Source organism: Sceloporus occidentalis, unplaced genomic scaffold (assembly GCF_023333645.1).
Source record: "Sceloporus occidentalis isolate IW3139 unplaced genomic scaffold, rSceOcc1.0.p SCAF_2, whole genome shotgun sequence".
Taxonomy (NCBI): Eukaryota; Metazoa; Chordata; class Lepidosauria; order Squamata; family Phrynosomatidae; genus Sceloporus; species Sceloporus occidentalis.
The window spans coordinates 2480559-2496012 of record NW_028316982.1 but is presented as its reverse complement, the minus strand read 5'-3'; the positions used below and the strand labels follow the sequence as shown (position 1 = coordinate 2496012).

The 15454-nt window shown below is 42.9% G+C and overlaps 1 protein-coding gene across 7 annotated transcripts in view; it reads right to left on the bottom strand.

Moving 5' to 3' along the window:
• LOC149317869 (cytochrome P450 2J2-like) overlaps window positions 1-14987 on the bottom strand; it is a 28321-nt gene extending 13334 nt beyond the window's left edge. For 3 of the 7 annotated variants that reach the window (XR_016279939.1, XM_089508589.1, XM_089508595.1), the window contains exons 1-7: window positions 14856-14987; window positions 14459-14620; window positions 8497-8646; window positions 7035-7189; window positions 4996-5172; window positions 3952-4093; window positions 443-627 (exon numbers count right to left, since the gene is read on the bottom strand). Coding sequence is in view for 6 of the 7 variants with exons in the window: in XM_089508589.1 (XP_089364715.1) it covers window positions 443-627; window positions 3952-4093; window positions 4996-5172; window positions 7035-7189; window positions 8497-8572 (735 nt within the window). In the remaining variant the exon portion in view is untranslated. Of the gene's footprint in view, window positions 1-442; window positions 628-3951; window positions 4094-4995; window positions 5173-7034; window positions 7190-8496; window positions 8647-12010; window positions 12312-14458; window positions 14621-14840 lie in introns of those variants that run through there. The other 4 variants (XM_089508590.1, XM_089508591.1, XM_089508592.1 and 1 more) reach the window with 4 other exon arrangements.
• Between the last annotated feature and the right edge of the window lie 467 nt (window positions 14988-15454).

The following is a 15454-nucleotide window of genomic DNA, read 5'->3' as shown; positions in this document are numbered from 1 at the left end:
TATCTGTGCCCCTTCTGTCTGTCCTGATTATTTTAATTGTATTGCTTTTAATGTGTAAGTTGTTTAATTGATGTTTTAGGGGGTATGTATGTTCCCTTTTCAATTGTAAGCCACTTCGATTGTCTCCAACAATAAGCTTTTATTATTTATTTAGTAATTTTATTTGGGCTCACCGTAAGTCAAAAATTACTTGAAGGTACATGACAGCAAATAGTTAACACACTATTACTTATGCTAGGTCCTTAAAATGCAGGGAATTATTAGTGCATGTGCCTATATGCATGCATATATTCAACAACCTGAAAATAGGCTTGGTTTAAATAGCATGTACTATATGTATGTAGCATGTGAGGTAATTTGCAACAAGGTAGTAGCGGATCTAGTTCAAACAGATCAACTTTTCTAGGGTGTGGAGGAACACCACAGTGAAAAGAATCCCCACCTTTTTAATGGGAAAGCCATGCAGCTCTGTGTCTCTGGTGCAACAGCGGAAGCTAGTGATGATAACCTTGCTGAGGCGCTGAATCTCATGAAGGACTGCGTTGGCATAGGGCAGCCTCTCCCGATCCTCATAAGAGATTGTTTGGGAACTACCCAAAACATCTTCTAACTCCTTTCTGACTTTATCTGCAAAGAAACAGCAAGTTGAAAAAAGGAAACTAAAAATAGCAACACATGCATACTTTAAGCAAAATCATCCAAATTAATCAATACTTTGCTAAGGGTGATATTTCCTTGGCCGGAACAAATAGGTTCATTTCAAACTGTATGCAGAGCCTCCAAACTGCTGATGGGCCAGGCTCTGGTTTTTGCTCTAAATCTGACTCACAGATGGTAAATAATAATAATAATAATAATAATAATAATAATAATAATTTATATTCTGATTTTTCACAAAAGGAATCAAAGCAGATTACAACAATATAAAATAACACAGCATACAGCTAAAATTACAATTAAAAGAAATAATCCTGGAACCCAGCCCACCCCCCAATCATAAAAAACTTAGATGCAAACCATAAAATGAAATTAAACAACAAATAATATAAAAACAAGCTGAAGCAAACATTGTAGAATAATAGAATTCAGGGTGGATTGTATAAAAAGGTTATCCTATAGGAGGGGGGAATGACAGGGATGGTGACAACAATATCGATGTCAGTATCAATAATAGGAGCCATACGAGTAACAGCAGCAGTAGTCGTAGTAGTAGGGGGAGGCAAGTCAGGGAGGCTGATCTGGGAAGGCCTGCTGGAAGAGATCCATCTTAATAACCTTTTTCAAGGCTTCCAAAGTGGTAACATGGTGGATCTCATCTGGCAAGTCGTTCCAGAGTCTGGGAGTGGCTGATGAGAAGGACCTCTGAAAGTCTGGTATTCTTAGGTTGTAACAGATTCTTCCCAGAGGACCGAAGTGTGTGGGGTGGATTGTATGGAAGGAGGCGCTCCCACAAGTAGTCAGGAGCCAAGCCATGTAGGGCTTTAAAGGTTAGAACCAACACCTTGTACCTTGCCCGGAAACTGATTGGCAGCCAGTGAAGAGATTTTAGAACCAGTGTAATATGGGCAGATCAGCCTGGCTGCCATGTTTTGTACCAGTTGAAGTTTCCGAACTTGGCACAAGGGTAGCCCCATGTAGAGCACGTTGCAGAAGTCGAGTCGAGAGATTCCCAGCACATGTACAACTGTTTCAAGGTCTGCCCTTTTCCAGGAATGGGCACAGCTGGCGTATCAGCCGAAGCTGATAGCAAGTGCTCCTGACCGTCGCATTCACCTGTGTCAGGGATGATGGGAGTTGTAGCTCTTCACCTCTGGCTCGAACTCACCACCTTGTTACACACCGGCGCTGACCAGTTTTGGTCAGTGGTTAAAGCTTTGCTCTAAAGCAGCAGAGTTACAGAGAATAGGCTGAAGACCCTGACAAACTCTCCAAGCCTTCTCACTCTTGCTTCCACAGAAGTCTTCCCACTTCTTCAGGATCCAGCTGGCTCTTGTATCTTCACCCAAGACACCAGACAACTCAGTAGTCTTGTATAAAAGATCTACTTTATTCTACTATATACAGCTCCAAAACTATCCAACACAACTCCTCACTACTACCCACAAAATACATTGGGATTCATAGCCATTATTATAGTCCTTGCAAAATACCACCCACTCTTGTCTGTTTCCACCCAGTGGGCGTGTACATCCACTTTGATTGGTTCTCTTGGTTCAACCCACAATTAATGATTTCATCATCTCAGCCTTGACCACTTAACAATTCTCAGGTGTGTTCAATTATCCACTTTACATTTCTGTCCTTGGCATTTAGGACTTGTTAATCACATTACCTTTTACACCTGTGTGGCTTCTAATTGCTTCTGCTGAGTCACCCTGACTCTCACATACATGTTTTATTTCATTCACTGTATATCCCATGTTGCTTTTTCCTTAACAACCTGCACTGACAGTTGAAGGGAGAAGTCCAGGAGCACCTCCAAGCTGCGGACTGAGTCCTTCAGGGAAAGCATGACCCCATCCAGAACTGGCTGAAAGAACTCCATTCCCGGATTGGGGGTCTGTATTGCAAGTACCTGTGTTTTACCTAGATTCAGTTTGAGTTTGTTTTCCTCATCCAGCCCATTACTAATCTAAGACAGGCATTCAGAGGAGAGATGCTATCCTCAGTCGCTGCATTTGCCCAAGACATAGAGAAATATATTTGGGTGTCCTCAGTGTACTGATAACACCCCGCCCCAGGTTTCTGGATGATCTCACCTAGCAGCTTCGTGTAAATGTGAAATAGCATGGGAGACAGGATGGCACCCTGAGGGATGCCAAATTTTAGCTCTCTTTCAGTAGAGCAACTGTCTCCCAGCATCACCATCTGGAATCTGCCCCCACTTCCCAATTCTCTCAGGCGTTCCAGAAGGATACTGTGGTCAATGGTATCGAAAGCCACTGAGAGGTCCAAGAGCCCCAACTGGGTCACACTTCCCCTGTCGGAGCCCAGATGGAGATCATCGACTAAGGCGACCATGGCAGTCTCAACTCCTTGTCCCGCCCTAAAGCCAGTCTGAAATGGATCTAGAAAATCTGTTTCTTCCATGACTGCTTGGAGTTATGGCAGATCTTTGGAAGATCTCAGGCATATTAGAACAAGGTGCGCAACTTGTGGCCCTTCAGTGTTTGTTGCAATACAGTGCAACAATGCATGGTGATAAATACTTTGCTTCTCTAAGTAATCAGACCATGCAACCCAAGAAACTTCTGTGGTCAGTGGCCTCTTTGCTTTTTTCTTCTCTTTCTTTCTTCTCACCTTTGAGAGGGTGAGCTAAAGTTTTAAGCTCACTAGAGCTCTTCCTTTTCACAAACCTTTTCATTGGCTAGTTGGGATGTAAATTCTTTGAGTGCGTGTACATTTTTAAAGCAATTACAGTGGTCCCTCGACATTTGCTGGGGCGAATATGGAAAAACCACAAACAAAAAACACTATTCTTTTTAACTAAGAGAACAGCTCTCTAGGAATCTCCAGGTCCTCCGGTGCAACTCTATGGTCAAACTCTGCCAGAGGTTGATCACAGAATCATGCTAGAGGACCTACAAATGCCTAGAGAAGTGCTTTCTCTAGGAATGTCTAGAGATCTCTGGCACAGCTCTATGGTTCAGAGATGCCAGCCACAGATGCAGGCAAAACCTCAGGAATAAACTCTTCTAGAACATGGCCATAGAGCCTGAAAAACCCACAAAAACTAATAATAAACCTTTTTTACACATGTAAAGATTTATGCTCTGCAACCCTAATGTAAGACCTGAGCTGTTATTTTTTTCTTCTACCTTTTGCATCAGGAGTTCAGAACAGTAAGAGAACATAATCTCATCTCTCTGCTTCCCCCACAGCATTTCGTTTTAGGCAAGAAACATCCTTGGGATGTTGGGAGGTCTGTTTCTGGGTCCCCAGGCCCCTTACCTTGGACGTCTGGGTAAGCAACCATGTATAGCAGTGCCCAGTGCAAAGTGGTGGCTGTTGTCTCTAATGCCCCAGTGTAGAGGTCAATAATAGACTGAACCATGTTCCCTTCGTCAAACGTAGAACCAGGCTTCCCTGCACTCTGTAGGAAGAAACAGGGAGAATTTCAACAACAACACACACAACGCTGTCAAGACACAGACTTTTAAGAAGAATTAGTCATAAATGATACACTTCAACGTATGAAGAAACACTTTGTAATTTCCAAGGCCTCATTTACCACTTACAGGTAAATCGGCGTGTGATCCGAATCGATGGATTGATTCAACAGCAGAGCGTAGTTCCCACTACATTTGCCCCGAATGCATTTTCCCCTCTAAAATAATCCACTTGTGGTTCATATTCATGCATGAATCGATTCAAAATGGACCCGCTCCAGCCGGCCAAAGGGCAAATTTAAACCGATTCCGATCCGTATCAGGTTCACACTTGTGCAGAATCGATTTATTGAAAAGGACATGGAAAACATCAGCATCAAAAAGACGTGGGTTAAATGGGTCTAGTGCATGGCTCCCCTCTCAGAATCGCTTCAGCGATTCAATGTAAGTGGGAACCAAGGTCATTTGAACCAATTCAAACTGATTTGCAATCCGGTTTAAAAGGTAGTGGGAATGAGGCCCGAGATAGTCACTTACAAGTTACCTTTCTTCAGGAAATAGCATTTTCTGTGCAGAAAACAATATTCCTGTGCCAAAGTGTTGTTTTTTGCATAGCAAATGCTGTTTCTTGGGCAGAAAATGCTGTTCTTTGCAGAAAACAACCATTTGTGAATTTTACGCAGAATAAACGTTCCCTCCTGTGGAGACTCTCCTCAGCCCAGGATTATTCTCACCTGGGATTGTTAATGCCTAAGAAATGTGTTTTTCAATTTCCCCCAAAATATCTTAGAATATTCTTTGTGTCCCAAAGGCTTTCTGTGATAACATCCTTACTGACAACACTGTGATGAGTATTTTCATTTTCATGTGGGTTCCCAGTACTCACTTTGTCTATTTGTTCCAGGCAACAGTCAATGAAATCACCCGGTTCACTAGGAGCCCCATTTGCTTTATGGATTTTGATCTCTTGCTTGAGAAAGGAACGTATACATTCATAGGAAGAAAATTTCTGCTGGTGAGGACCTGGAAGGTACCACATCAACCAAGGGAATAAATCGTAGAGCTGCAAAAGACACACACAGGCATAGGCAATGTCAGTAGGGCAACAAACATATATATCTCATTCAAGAAAGCAGGAGTGGTCCATCACTATTCAATTTATTCACTTATTTGATTTGCATTCCACTTTGCATCCAGAACTGGCATCCAATGTCACTTAAGAATTTATCAAATAATTTAGCCCTGGACAAAATTGCACCGAAACAGAAAATTCAGGGAGTGTCTAAATAGTTTTGCAAGAAAATGTTTCTAACAATGTCTGGATTATTATTTAATATTTAATTGGAGGGTTGTATTTTTATTTAATATTTTTATTATTATATTCATTCAGGGCAATTAGGTTTGAAAAACCATGCACTATGAGGAGCAACGTAGGGAGCCGGATATGTTTAGCCTGGAGAGGAGAAGGCGAAGAGATGATAGCCCTGTTTCAATATTTGAAGGGAGGTCATATTGAGAATGGAGCAAGCTTGTTTTCTGCTGTTGTAGAGACTAAGAGACAGAGCAATGGATGCAAACTAGAGGAAACCTTAGGAAGAACTTATTGATGGTAAGAGCTGTTTAATAGTGGAATATGCTGTCTCCAGTGGAATCTCCCTATTTGCAGATTTTTTAAACAGAAGCTTCCTTCCAGAAATCTGCACAGGACACATGCCTTTCTCTTTCTCCTCTTAATCTATACATTTCAAGTCCCTCCCCAACAATTCTCCTTCCTGCCCTCCTTTCTTCAAAAAATTCACAGTACATTTTGGTTTTTTGAAGTATACAATTGTGAGACTATACTGATTGTTCCCTTGATTCAATCATTGGTATGCAGTATGTTGAATGCAGAACGTGGAAAACTTCCCAAACAGAATAGGAGATAAGGTGGGCCCTTCTCTTACGCGGGGGATCTGTCCCGGACAGACACACACCCGTGTAAAAGAAAAACGAGTAAGGTTGAGCCCCATTACAAGTAATGGGGTTCGTGCCTGTGGCATGGTGCGGTCTGTGTGCCAGGCGCGCACACCCCATTACTTCTTCTGGGGCGTGCAAGGATTTTTTCTGATGTGGCTTCCAGCGTATGATGCATCCATGTATGACACACTGTAATTTGCTAATTTTAGTCCATTCACTGCTACCTTGAAAAGATTTTAAAATTCAATAAAAGCATTTTTTTAAAAAAATGAAGCAAAATATACCCCATTCACATCAGATAAAACTCTACTCTATTTCATCATCATCATCATCATCATCATCATCATCATCATCATCATGCCTTCCTCCCAATACCAGATAAGGGGTGCCTCATTAAAAAAAGAGAGAGGTGATAATCCTAATTCAGATCTACCACGGTTGAATACAGGAATATAATTCTTCACCCAGTTTCTTCTTTAAGGAAGCAACAAAGGATTTTAACCAAGTTCTTCCTGCTGCAAGAAAGTCTTCAAAAATTGCAGTTTGGGACTTGCTCAAAATTTGCACATGGTTATTTTTCACCGAAAGCAGCATTTTCTGAATGGAAAATAACACTTCTATGCAATAATTTTACTTCCCCCACAGAAAATACTGTTTCCTAAGCAGAACATATTGTATGCTTTGCAAATCAACCAGGTGAGGATTTTGCACAGAGTTAGTCCTGAACGGCAGCGACTCTTGTCATCCCACGCTTCTTCGCAACACCTGGAAAACAAGCTTTGACCATTTTTTCTAGTATTTTAAAATATTCTTCCCATCCCTTATTGATGGGCTCTAAAGAGCTAAGTGTGCGGAGCTTTGGGCCTGGATGGGGCAAATCAGGACAAACCTGTTAAGCTTTGATTCTCCCATATTATAATTAAAAAACAAGACAATTTTTTTGTTTCCCCCTCTCCAACGTTAACTCACTTTATAGGGAGAACCTCCACCATTGAACGAAAAAGCTAGTTCCATCAACTGCTCAAAGACTCCATCATCTTCAGAGAAGCAATGTCCCAAAACCACAGCAGAGATTACGTTCATGACAGCTTTGCAAAGAGAGATCCAAGGGTCACAGGGCTGTCCTGCAAAAGGGGCCCCTGTGAATATTTTTGTTTCATTTCTACAACAGGATAACTTACAGGTATGTTTCAAACCATCAAACTAGATTCCAGTGAAACATTAGGAAGAGCTTCTCAACTATAAGAACTGTTCAAAGTGGTATGGACTGGCTCAGAGGGTGGAGGACTCTCCTTCTTTGGAGGTCTTTGAAGACAGTCTGGATGGACATCTTCCAAGAGGGCTTCCGCTGTGTATGGCAGGGGATTGGATGAGATGGGTCTTGCAGCTCATTTGAACTATGATATCCTATGAACAGGTAAGAGCAATAGCCCACAGTAGCATTTTTTAAAAGCCCATGAGATTTTTGAGTAGAGGGATAAGCCTGGAAGCTGGGCCTGGGTTCCATTTGATGGCATCTTCTATCTTATTGACAAAAATGGAATAAAGTGGAAATTGCTTTTACTGTGACATGTAGGCATGCCATCAAAGTCCATCATGGAACCCACCGGCTACTAGATTTTCCCTGTTCCAAAAAGGGGGCACTATCTTTTCAATGCTAGACTGCTTTGTCTCAAGGGAATCTGAGGCCATCCAGGAATGATCTGCTGTCCTTAGAGTTTAGATTGCCATTACCATACATGCATCTGAAAAACACTGTGCTACGTTTTGGAAAATAGCAGATGTTGATGAAAGAAATGCAGGTTTTTGCATGCATACGGCCGAGATGCGACATCAAGGAGACAGAGCATAACAGACCGTTAATTCTGCTGAAATAAACTTTCCTGAAGCCCAGAATATCTGTCTGACTATATTTGGCTTCCCCTCTCCTTTGTATAACAAATCCCAAGAGAACGTGGCCACTGCCATCAGTCACTTCATCTAGTTTGCTTAGAAGCAAATCTAAAATGGATGATCTCCTTGTTTCTTCTTCCACCTTCTGTACAATAAAATTTCATGCGGAGCAGGTGAGGAATGGGTTTGACTCAAGGCAACTATTAATGTGGTTGAAGACTCCCATGACAACTATAGTTCTCATTTTCTGAATGTTTGGTCATTTGTTTTAGGGAGGCATCTCCCAAATTTTGCGTCTAGTGGGGGAGGGCTATAGAAGAAGCCCATAATGATGTCAGTATTGTTTCTCTCTGCTTTAACCCCCCCCCCCCCCCCATGCACTTAACCTCTCTTCCATGCTCCAAGTCATGAATCTCCTCACAGTTGGCATTCACTGGCAGCCTTCCTTTCAAGAACTATCCTGGCCTGGCCCTGCTTATCTTCTGAAACCAGACAGGATCTGTGACCTTCAGGTTATTGATCGTCTCTCTAGCCATACCTCTTTCGTTCTTTATCGCTTCCACCAGGTGGCAGGCTTCCTCTTGTATTCTGTCCTCCAGGCTTCTTTGCCCCATTCCCAAGTACCTTAAGGAGCTTATTACAAAACGCCTCTGCTGCTTCCAGGTGGAACCATTTGCAAAAGCAACACCTGAAGCCATAGGAAAGAACATCTGTTACTGGTTGAAATTTAAACTACCTGTTTTACATTGCAGCTGCTAACCACATGGTCTTTATTCTTCCCATCCCTGAAGCGTGGAGAGAAAAATTTTACTCTTCTTTCTCTGGTACTTATATTACGTAAGCAAAAGCACTGCTACTTATACACTTGTCCATCCATATTTGCTAGGGTCAGAGTGCAATAACTGCAAATAACAAAACAACATGTTTTTACCTGAGAAGACACCTCTCTGGGAATCTCTAGGTCCTCGAGGGCAACTCTGTGGTCAACATCTGCCAGACATTGACCATAGAATTACGCTGGAGGAGCTACAAAGGCCTAGCGGAGTGTTCTCTCTAGGAATCTCTAGGCCTTTCAGTGCAACTTTTGGTTAAAGCTGACCATAGAGTTGCACTGGAGGACCTAGATATTCCTAGAGAGAGCATATTAATCAAACCCGCGAATAATCAAATCCGCAAATATCAAAGCCGCAAATATGGAGAGATGAGTGTATTACCCTGCTAGTCCATTTACAAATGAAGTATCTACAAATTCTCACACCTCAACTTGTGCAGCTGCCAAATTTCAGAGTTCATAAATGGTTAAACCAAGAATCAAGAAACAAACAAAAAAAAATCCTGTATTTTAAAGAAACTTTCATCACATCCCTGCTACCGATGATGATGATGATGATGATGATGATGATGATGGTGGTGGTGGTGATGATGATGATGATGATTTATTTGTATCCTGCCTCTCCCTTTAAGGATAGAGGCAGGTAACAGAACAGGTTAATACAAATACAAAGATAATAACAAAAGAAACAATACCCCAAACCCCCAACCCTTCAACTCTCCCTCCTTAAATATAAAATTATGAAAGTTTATGAAAGTTCTTCAGCAAGAAGCAGAACATAGATTCTTGGAGGCATCAGAAGGCACTATTCTGGCCATGCACACTTATTCTGAGTGGAACGCAGGTGCTATTCTGCCTATTGTCAGGTGAGGCCTGACCAAAGTGGAAGAGAGTGGCACTATTACTTCCCTTGATCTAGGCACTATACTTCTATTGATGCAGCCTAGAATCAGATTGGCTTTTTTAGCTGCTGCATCACACTGTGCGTTGACTCATCTTCAACTTGTGGTCTTCCAGGACTCCTAGATCCCTTCCACATGTAGTCTTGTTAAGCCAGATGATAAGCATGACCTCTGTTCTTTCATCCAAGTCTTTGATAAAGATGTTGAGGATCACAGAAGATGTTCTGTGTCTTTCTCATTTGGCCAGTCTGGAGCAAGAAGGTCTGTACCAAGCATCCTGCCTACATACCACACTGCTGAAAGTGACTATTTGATGTTCTTTTGTTGCCTGTTTTATTGAATCACTTCCTGTCTTGCTATGTACTTTATATGTATTATCCTACTAGAGAGGCAGGCTAGCTCCAACAGGCCTCCTTGGAAGAAGATTAACCATCCATTAAGAAGCCAAGCCCTCCCTCCAGACCATCTCCCCTGATCCAGGCCTCAGAGAGGAACTGCTGGCCCTCATCCCCTTCCCCACCACCTCTCCCTTCTCATTTTGTGTCATGTCTTTTTAGATTGTAAGCCTGAAAGCAGGGAACCGTCTAATTAAAAAGACTGTATGTACAGTGCTGTGTAAATTTACAGTGCTTTATAAATAAAAGTTAATAATAATAATAACCAGGGAAGAAAACATTTCTATGCTGTTATTATGTCTGCCCACAGAACATAGCTTAACCATAAGTAGGAACTCCAAGTTAGTTATCCTAAAAGAGTAATCTGGGGCAAGCAGTATATTACACTTCTCTTAAAAGCCTATGCATTTGCCTATGCATTTATGGTAACCTTTGTTGACTATGGTTTCCTGGCACACTACATTCCTGTAACACTACACATTATAACATTAGCTAACCCTCAAGCCTCATGAGAGATCTCTTGGCCACTTCATCACATCTCCTTTGTGGTTCCCACACTACTCTCCAATACTCCCACCACCATTCATATGGTTATCTACTCATGTGGGCTTTAGGCAACATGCTGTCTTTCCCTCCCCAAAGACCACTGTTAAAACCGAGCTTGCACTTCATCTCTGTAACCACAAGTTTTGCATTTCCATTATGCTTATATAGCTCTGTCCCTGGATTATCCACTCTATGAATCAGAGGAAGTAGACTTAAGTGGCTGTACAGATTGGGCCAAAGGGACGGTGGGATGCCACCCTTTTTTGCCCCGGATCAGAGCCGTGGCAACCGCATGCCGCAGCACTGATCTGACCTTTAGAGAGAGCAAAAAGAAGCCAGAAAAACTGGCTCCTTTTTGTGCCCTTTTTGACAGGGCGCATGATGATGTCCCTTCGGTGCTGTGCTGTTTGAATGCAGTGTCGGAGGTGTATCATCATGGCGCACACCATGTAGACCAAAATGGCACCCTGGCAGCGGCATAAGGGCATCAAGCATGGGGACGCTCAGCCCTGAATTCACTCACAAGCCAGCGCTTTTTACCAGTCTGTATAGAGCCTTACGTCTATGAAAGGTCATGCCACCAGCGTCTTTCTTTCAGTTTAAAGATTCTACAAGATTCCTTTGTATACTGATTTTCCAAACTAACATGGTTATGTCTTTCAATTTTGTATTGACTGTGTAAAGTTCCATCTCCCACCCTGTGACAATTGAGGCGTAGTTCTTCTGGTTGTACAGTGAGATAAACAGGCCAGGGAGAAAAGGAGCAAAAGAAAATAGGAAGATGCTTTAATACTGCATCAGACCATAACTCCCTCTAAGCCTGTATTGTCCTGTCTGACTAGCAGCCATGGCTGTTCAGGGTTTTTGAGTAGGATTATTTCCTCAACCTACCTGGAGAGCCCTAGTTTTCCCTGGTGGTCTCCCATCTAAGTACAGTGGAGCCTTTCCTTATGCAGGGGATCCATTTCGGACACCCCGCATAAGGCAAATTCCACATAAGCTCAAGCCCCATTCAATAGAATGGGGCTCGTTTTCACTGTGGCGTGGTGCATGCACACCACAGGAGCATGCACCGTTCATTCAATTGCAGTGCGACTTCCGCGTAAACTGGGAGCCTTGTATGGTGTGCCTGCGTATGGAGTGGGTGCACTGCATGTAGTTGTTTTTGTTAATTGCTTTCAGATCAACTTTGATTCATAGCAGCCCCCTGGATGAGACACATCCAAGACCCCCTGATTTGAACTGCTCTGCACAGTCCCTTCAGGCTCATGGCTGTAGCCTCCTTGACTGAGTCTATCCATCCGGGATGCAGTCTTCCTCTCTTTCTACTACCCTCCACCCTTCCTGCATTATTGCTCGTGGATCCTGCCTTCTCACCATGTGGCCGAAGTACGACAGCCTCAATTTAGCCATCCTGGCTTCTAAGGATTGTTCATGCTTGATGTGTTCCAGGACCCATTTCTTTTTCTTTTGGGCTGTCCACTGTATTCTCAACACTCTTCTCCAGCATCATCTCTCAGGTGAGTTGATTTTCCTTCTGTCAGCTTTCTTCACTGTCCAGCTCGCACATCCGTACATGAAGATGAGAAATACAATGGTATGGAAGATCCTGACCTTTGTGTTCACTGTTATTTCTTGGCACTTTAGGATTTTGTCTAGTCATAACTGCCCTTCCCAATCCTAGTCTTCTTCTGATTTTTGACTGCAGTCTCCATCCTGATCAATCAGTGAATGATCCAAGGTATGAGAAATCCTTAACTGTTTCATCATTATCTCCCACACAATGACAATTAATACATCTAAATACTTACTATGCTCTCCCTGGAAGCCAAAATGACAACACTTGGGATGTCATGTTTTGGACATGTCATGAGAAGAGAGGACTCATTAGAAAAGACAATAATGCTGGGAAAGGTGGAGGCAAGAAGAAAAAGAGGAAGGCTGAATGCTAGCTACTATTGAGGAGATCATAGGTATGAATTTTCACAAACTAAGCAGAGCAGTGGCAGACAGGGAGATATTTCAACTACCGGGTTACCATGGGGCAAAGTGGACTTGAGGCCAGTTAACAACAACAACAAAACTTACTAGGGCCACATTCCCACTATGATTTAAAGCAAATTGCTGATTGGGTTATAGGACTGTCATTCCCATTTGAAACCGGTTCCAATCCTACTGTGATGGGTTTCAGTCATGATGAAGCAAGGCAAATGCAAAAAACCCGCTCTTTCCTGACACTAGTTCTTTGACAGTTCTTTTGAAAGGAAATGATTCTGAAGCATGTTCAACAAGTGGGAATGACGGATTTCAATCACATCATTTTGGAGGGGAGGGACTAATGGCAAAGCAGGTTCTTTTTATGCCGCCGTGGCGTAACAAGTGTGCCACTGGCACACTCGTTACATAAGCGCCACATGGCACCATGTGGATGCCACACAGTGCTTACGTAACAATGGTGGCAACCATGTATGCAGGGCGCCACCATTGTTACGCCCTCATCATGTGCTAGGGTTGCGGGGCATGTAGGTGCGCCACCCCAAGGCAATCCTAGCACATGACAAGGGTGTCACAAAAGGCCTGTCTGTTCCGGGCCAATAATAATAATTTTTATTTATATCCCACCTCTCCAAAGGGATTAATTGATAGAGGTTCATTTCACTGGTTTTGCAACTACTTGCAATTACCCGGGAGATCCGATGGCAGCGCATATGAGGCAAGTAGTTGTAAAACCAATGAATTGAATCTTTTATCTATATATATTTCCCAAGCTAGGCTTCCTGGGCTGCTGCTTATATCACTGATGACGCACAGATGATTGGCATGCATTTTGAAGTGGTGCAAACTAGTGAGGATGACAATCATGCCAAAAAAGAAGCAATTCCAAGGGGATAATGAAAATATCCGCTTTCATAATGGGAACGACGGACCTTTCAGAATCGATTTACCAACACGGAGTGAAGGTGAATCACAACCCAGTTTAAATGTAAGTAGGAATGAGCCCTAAGGTGGAGGACCCCTGGTGGCGCAGTGGTTCAATGCCTGTACTGCAGCCATGCACTCAAAACCACAAGGTTGCGAGTTCAAGACCAGCAAAAGGGCCCAAGCTCGACTCAGGCTTGCATCCTTCCGAGGAGGGAGCTAAAATGAGTACCCAGACTGCTGGGGGCAAATTAGCTTACTTGCTAATTAGCTTATTTGCTGTTCACCGCTATGATCTTTGGAATAGCGGTATATAAATAAAACAAATTATTATTAATTATTATTATTAATTAAGCTCACTATTTCTTGGCTTCCAAAATCAGCCAATCCCCAAACTTTGGTCCTCCATGTGTTTTGTAAACCATCTCCCAGAAACCCCTGTTAGTTTGCCCAATAGTCGGAATTCTGGGAGGTGAAGTCAAAAATATCTGGAGGACCAAAGTTTGGGAGCCACTGGTATAATTTGCATACATTGTCTTGAATCTTTCTCACGAGGTGAAATGGAGACAAAGATCCTGACTGGCATCCTGCAGGGGATCCCAGGGGTCATTTCTTGCCCAAATGCCCCCAGATGACCAGGAGAGAGGAGTAGAGGGCATTTCCATTGCTTCTGGAGCCCCTTGGATTTTCCAGGGGCCAAAAATGGTTTTGCAAAACTTTTGAAAACTTTTTTGCTCCAAAATGCCCCGAAGGGCATAAGCGTGTGTGGCATTTCCACCATATTTTGGGGAATCTGGGGCAATTTATGTCCAAGAGAGGCCTTCTTGAAACAGTTCTCTTTCTCTCTCTGTGTGTATAGCTTTGTGATGATGGCTATCACAGCATGTTCCCCACAGACACGCTTACCTTTTTTCTTTGTCAAATATCTGTAGAAAGGAGACACAGGTCGAATGAGAAATCTTCAGGATGTGTTGTCAGACCATTTTTTACTGCGTTAAATCCATTCACAACGACCATGGAAGATTCTTTCATCCACAAAGTGAAAACGTTCCCATAAACCTTTGCAAACTTGGAAGTGAAAAAACAAAAAACACCGGGTTAATCAAGCTTATTGTTATGCCTTGGTCTTAAGGGCAACCTGTTTAACCTGAGAGCGTGTAGCGGAAATCTCCCTCCCAGCGGACTTATTCAGGGCAAGGCTGACACAGACAAAGAGACACCAAATTTGGTTTTAGACACTATGCATGTAACATTTATTGGAATACACAGACATAACAAATACAAGTACCAAGAGAGCTCTCACACACACAGATGGCACTTCACTGAAGCCGTTGATCAGGCGTCTTCATGAAGCCGTGGGAGCCTTGTTTCCATGGATCCAGGAGCACCCCTCTGCTTTGGAAAGCTCTCTCTTTTAAGGCTTTCTGCTTCTCCACATCCAATGTCCACCGCCCTTTGGCCCTCGGACAGAAATTTCCTTGATTGATGAGTTCTCTAAGTTTCTCCTCTTATTGGTCCATGGCCAAACATTCTGTAACTTCTTGCAGTTCATACCAACCCTTGGATGGAATGTCCTTTCCTTATAGATAACACTTGGCAGCTACATCTTGGTTTACTTAGATGTGCCATCGCCTCACCAGCATGTTCAAAAATCCTCGCTTCGCTTGCCAGGTAACTCCCATATCATGCATTGCGAATCTCCATTTTGTTCAGTCTTCTAGTGCCACTTTTCACTCATACAACCATCACTGTCACTTGCTAAAAGTGCTACCAGGGCTGCATCCACACTGGAGAAATAACCCAGTTTGGCACAGCTTTAATTGCTCTGGCTCAAGGCTATGGAATTGTGGGAGTTGGAGTTTGTTGTGGGGTCCAGAGTGGAGCCAGGGCAGTTAAAGCTGT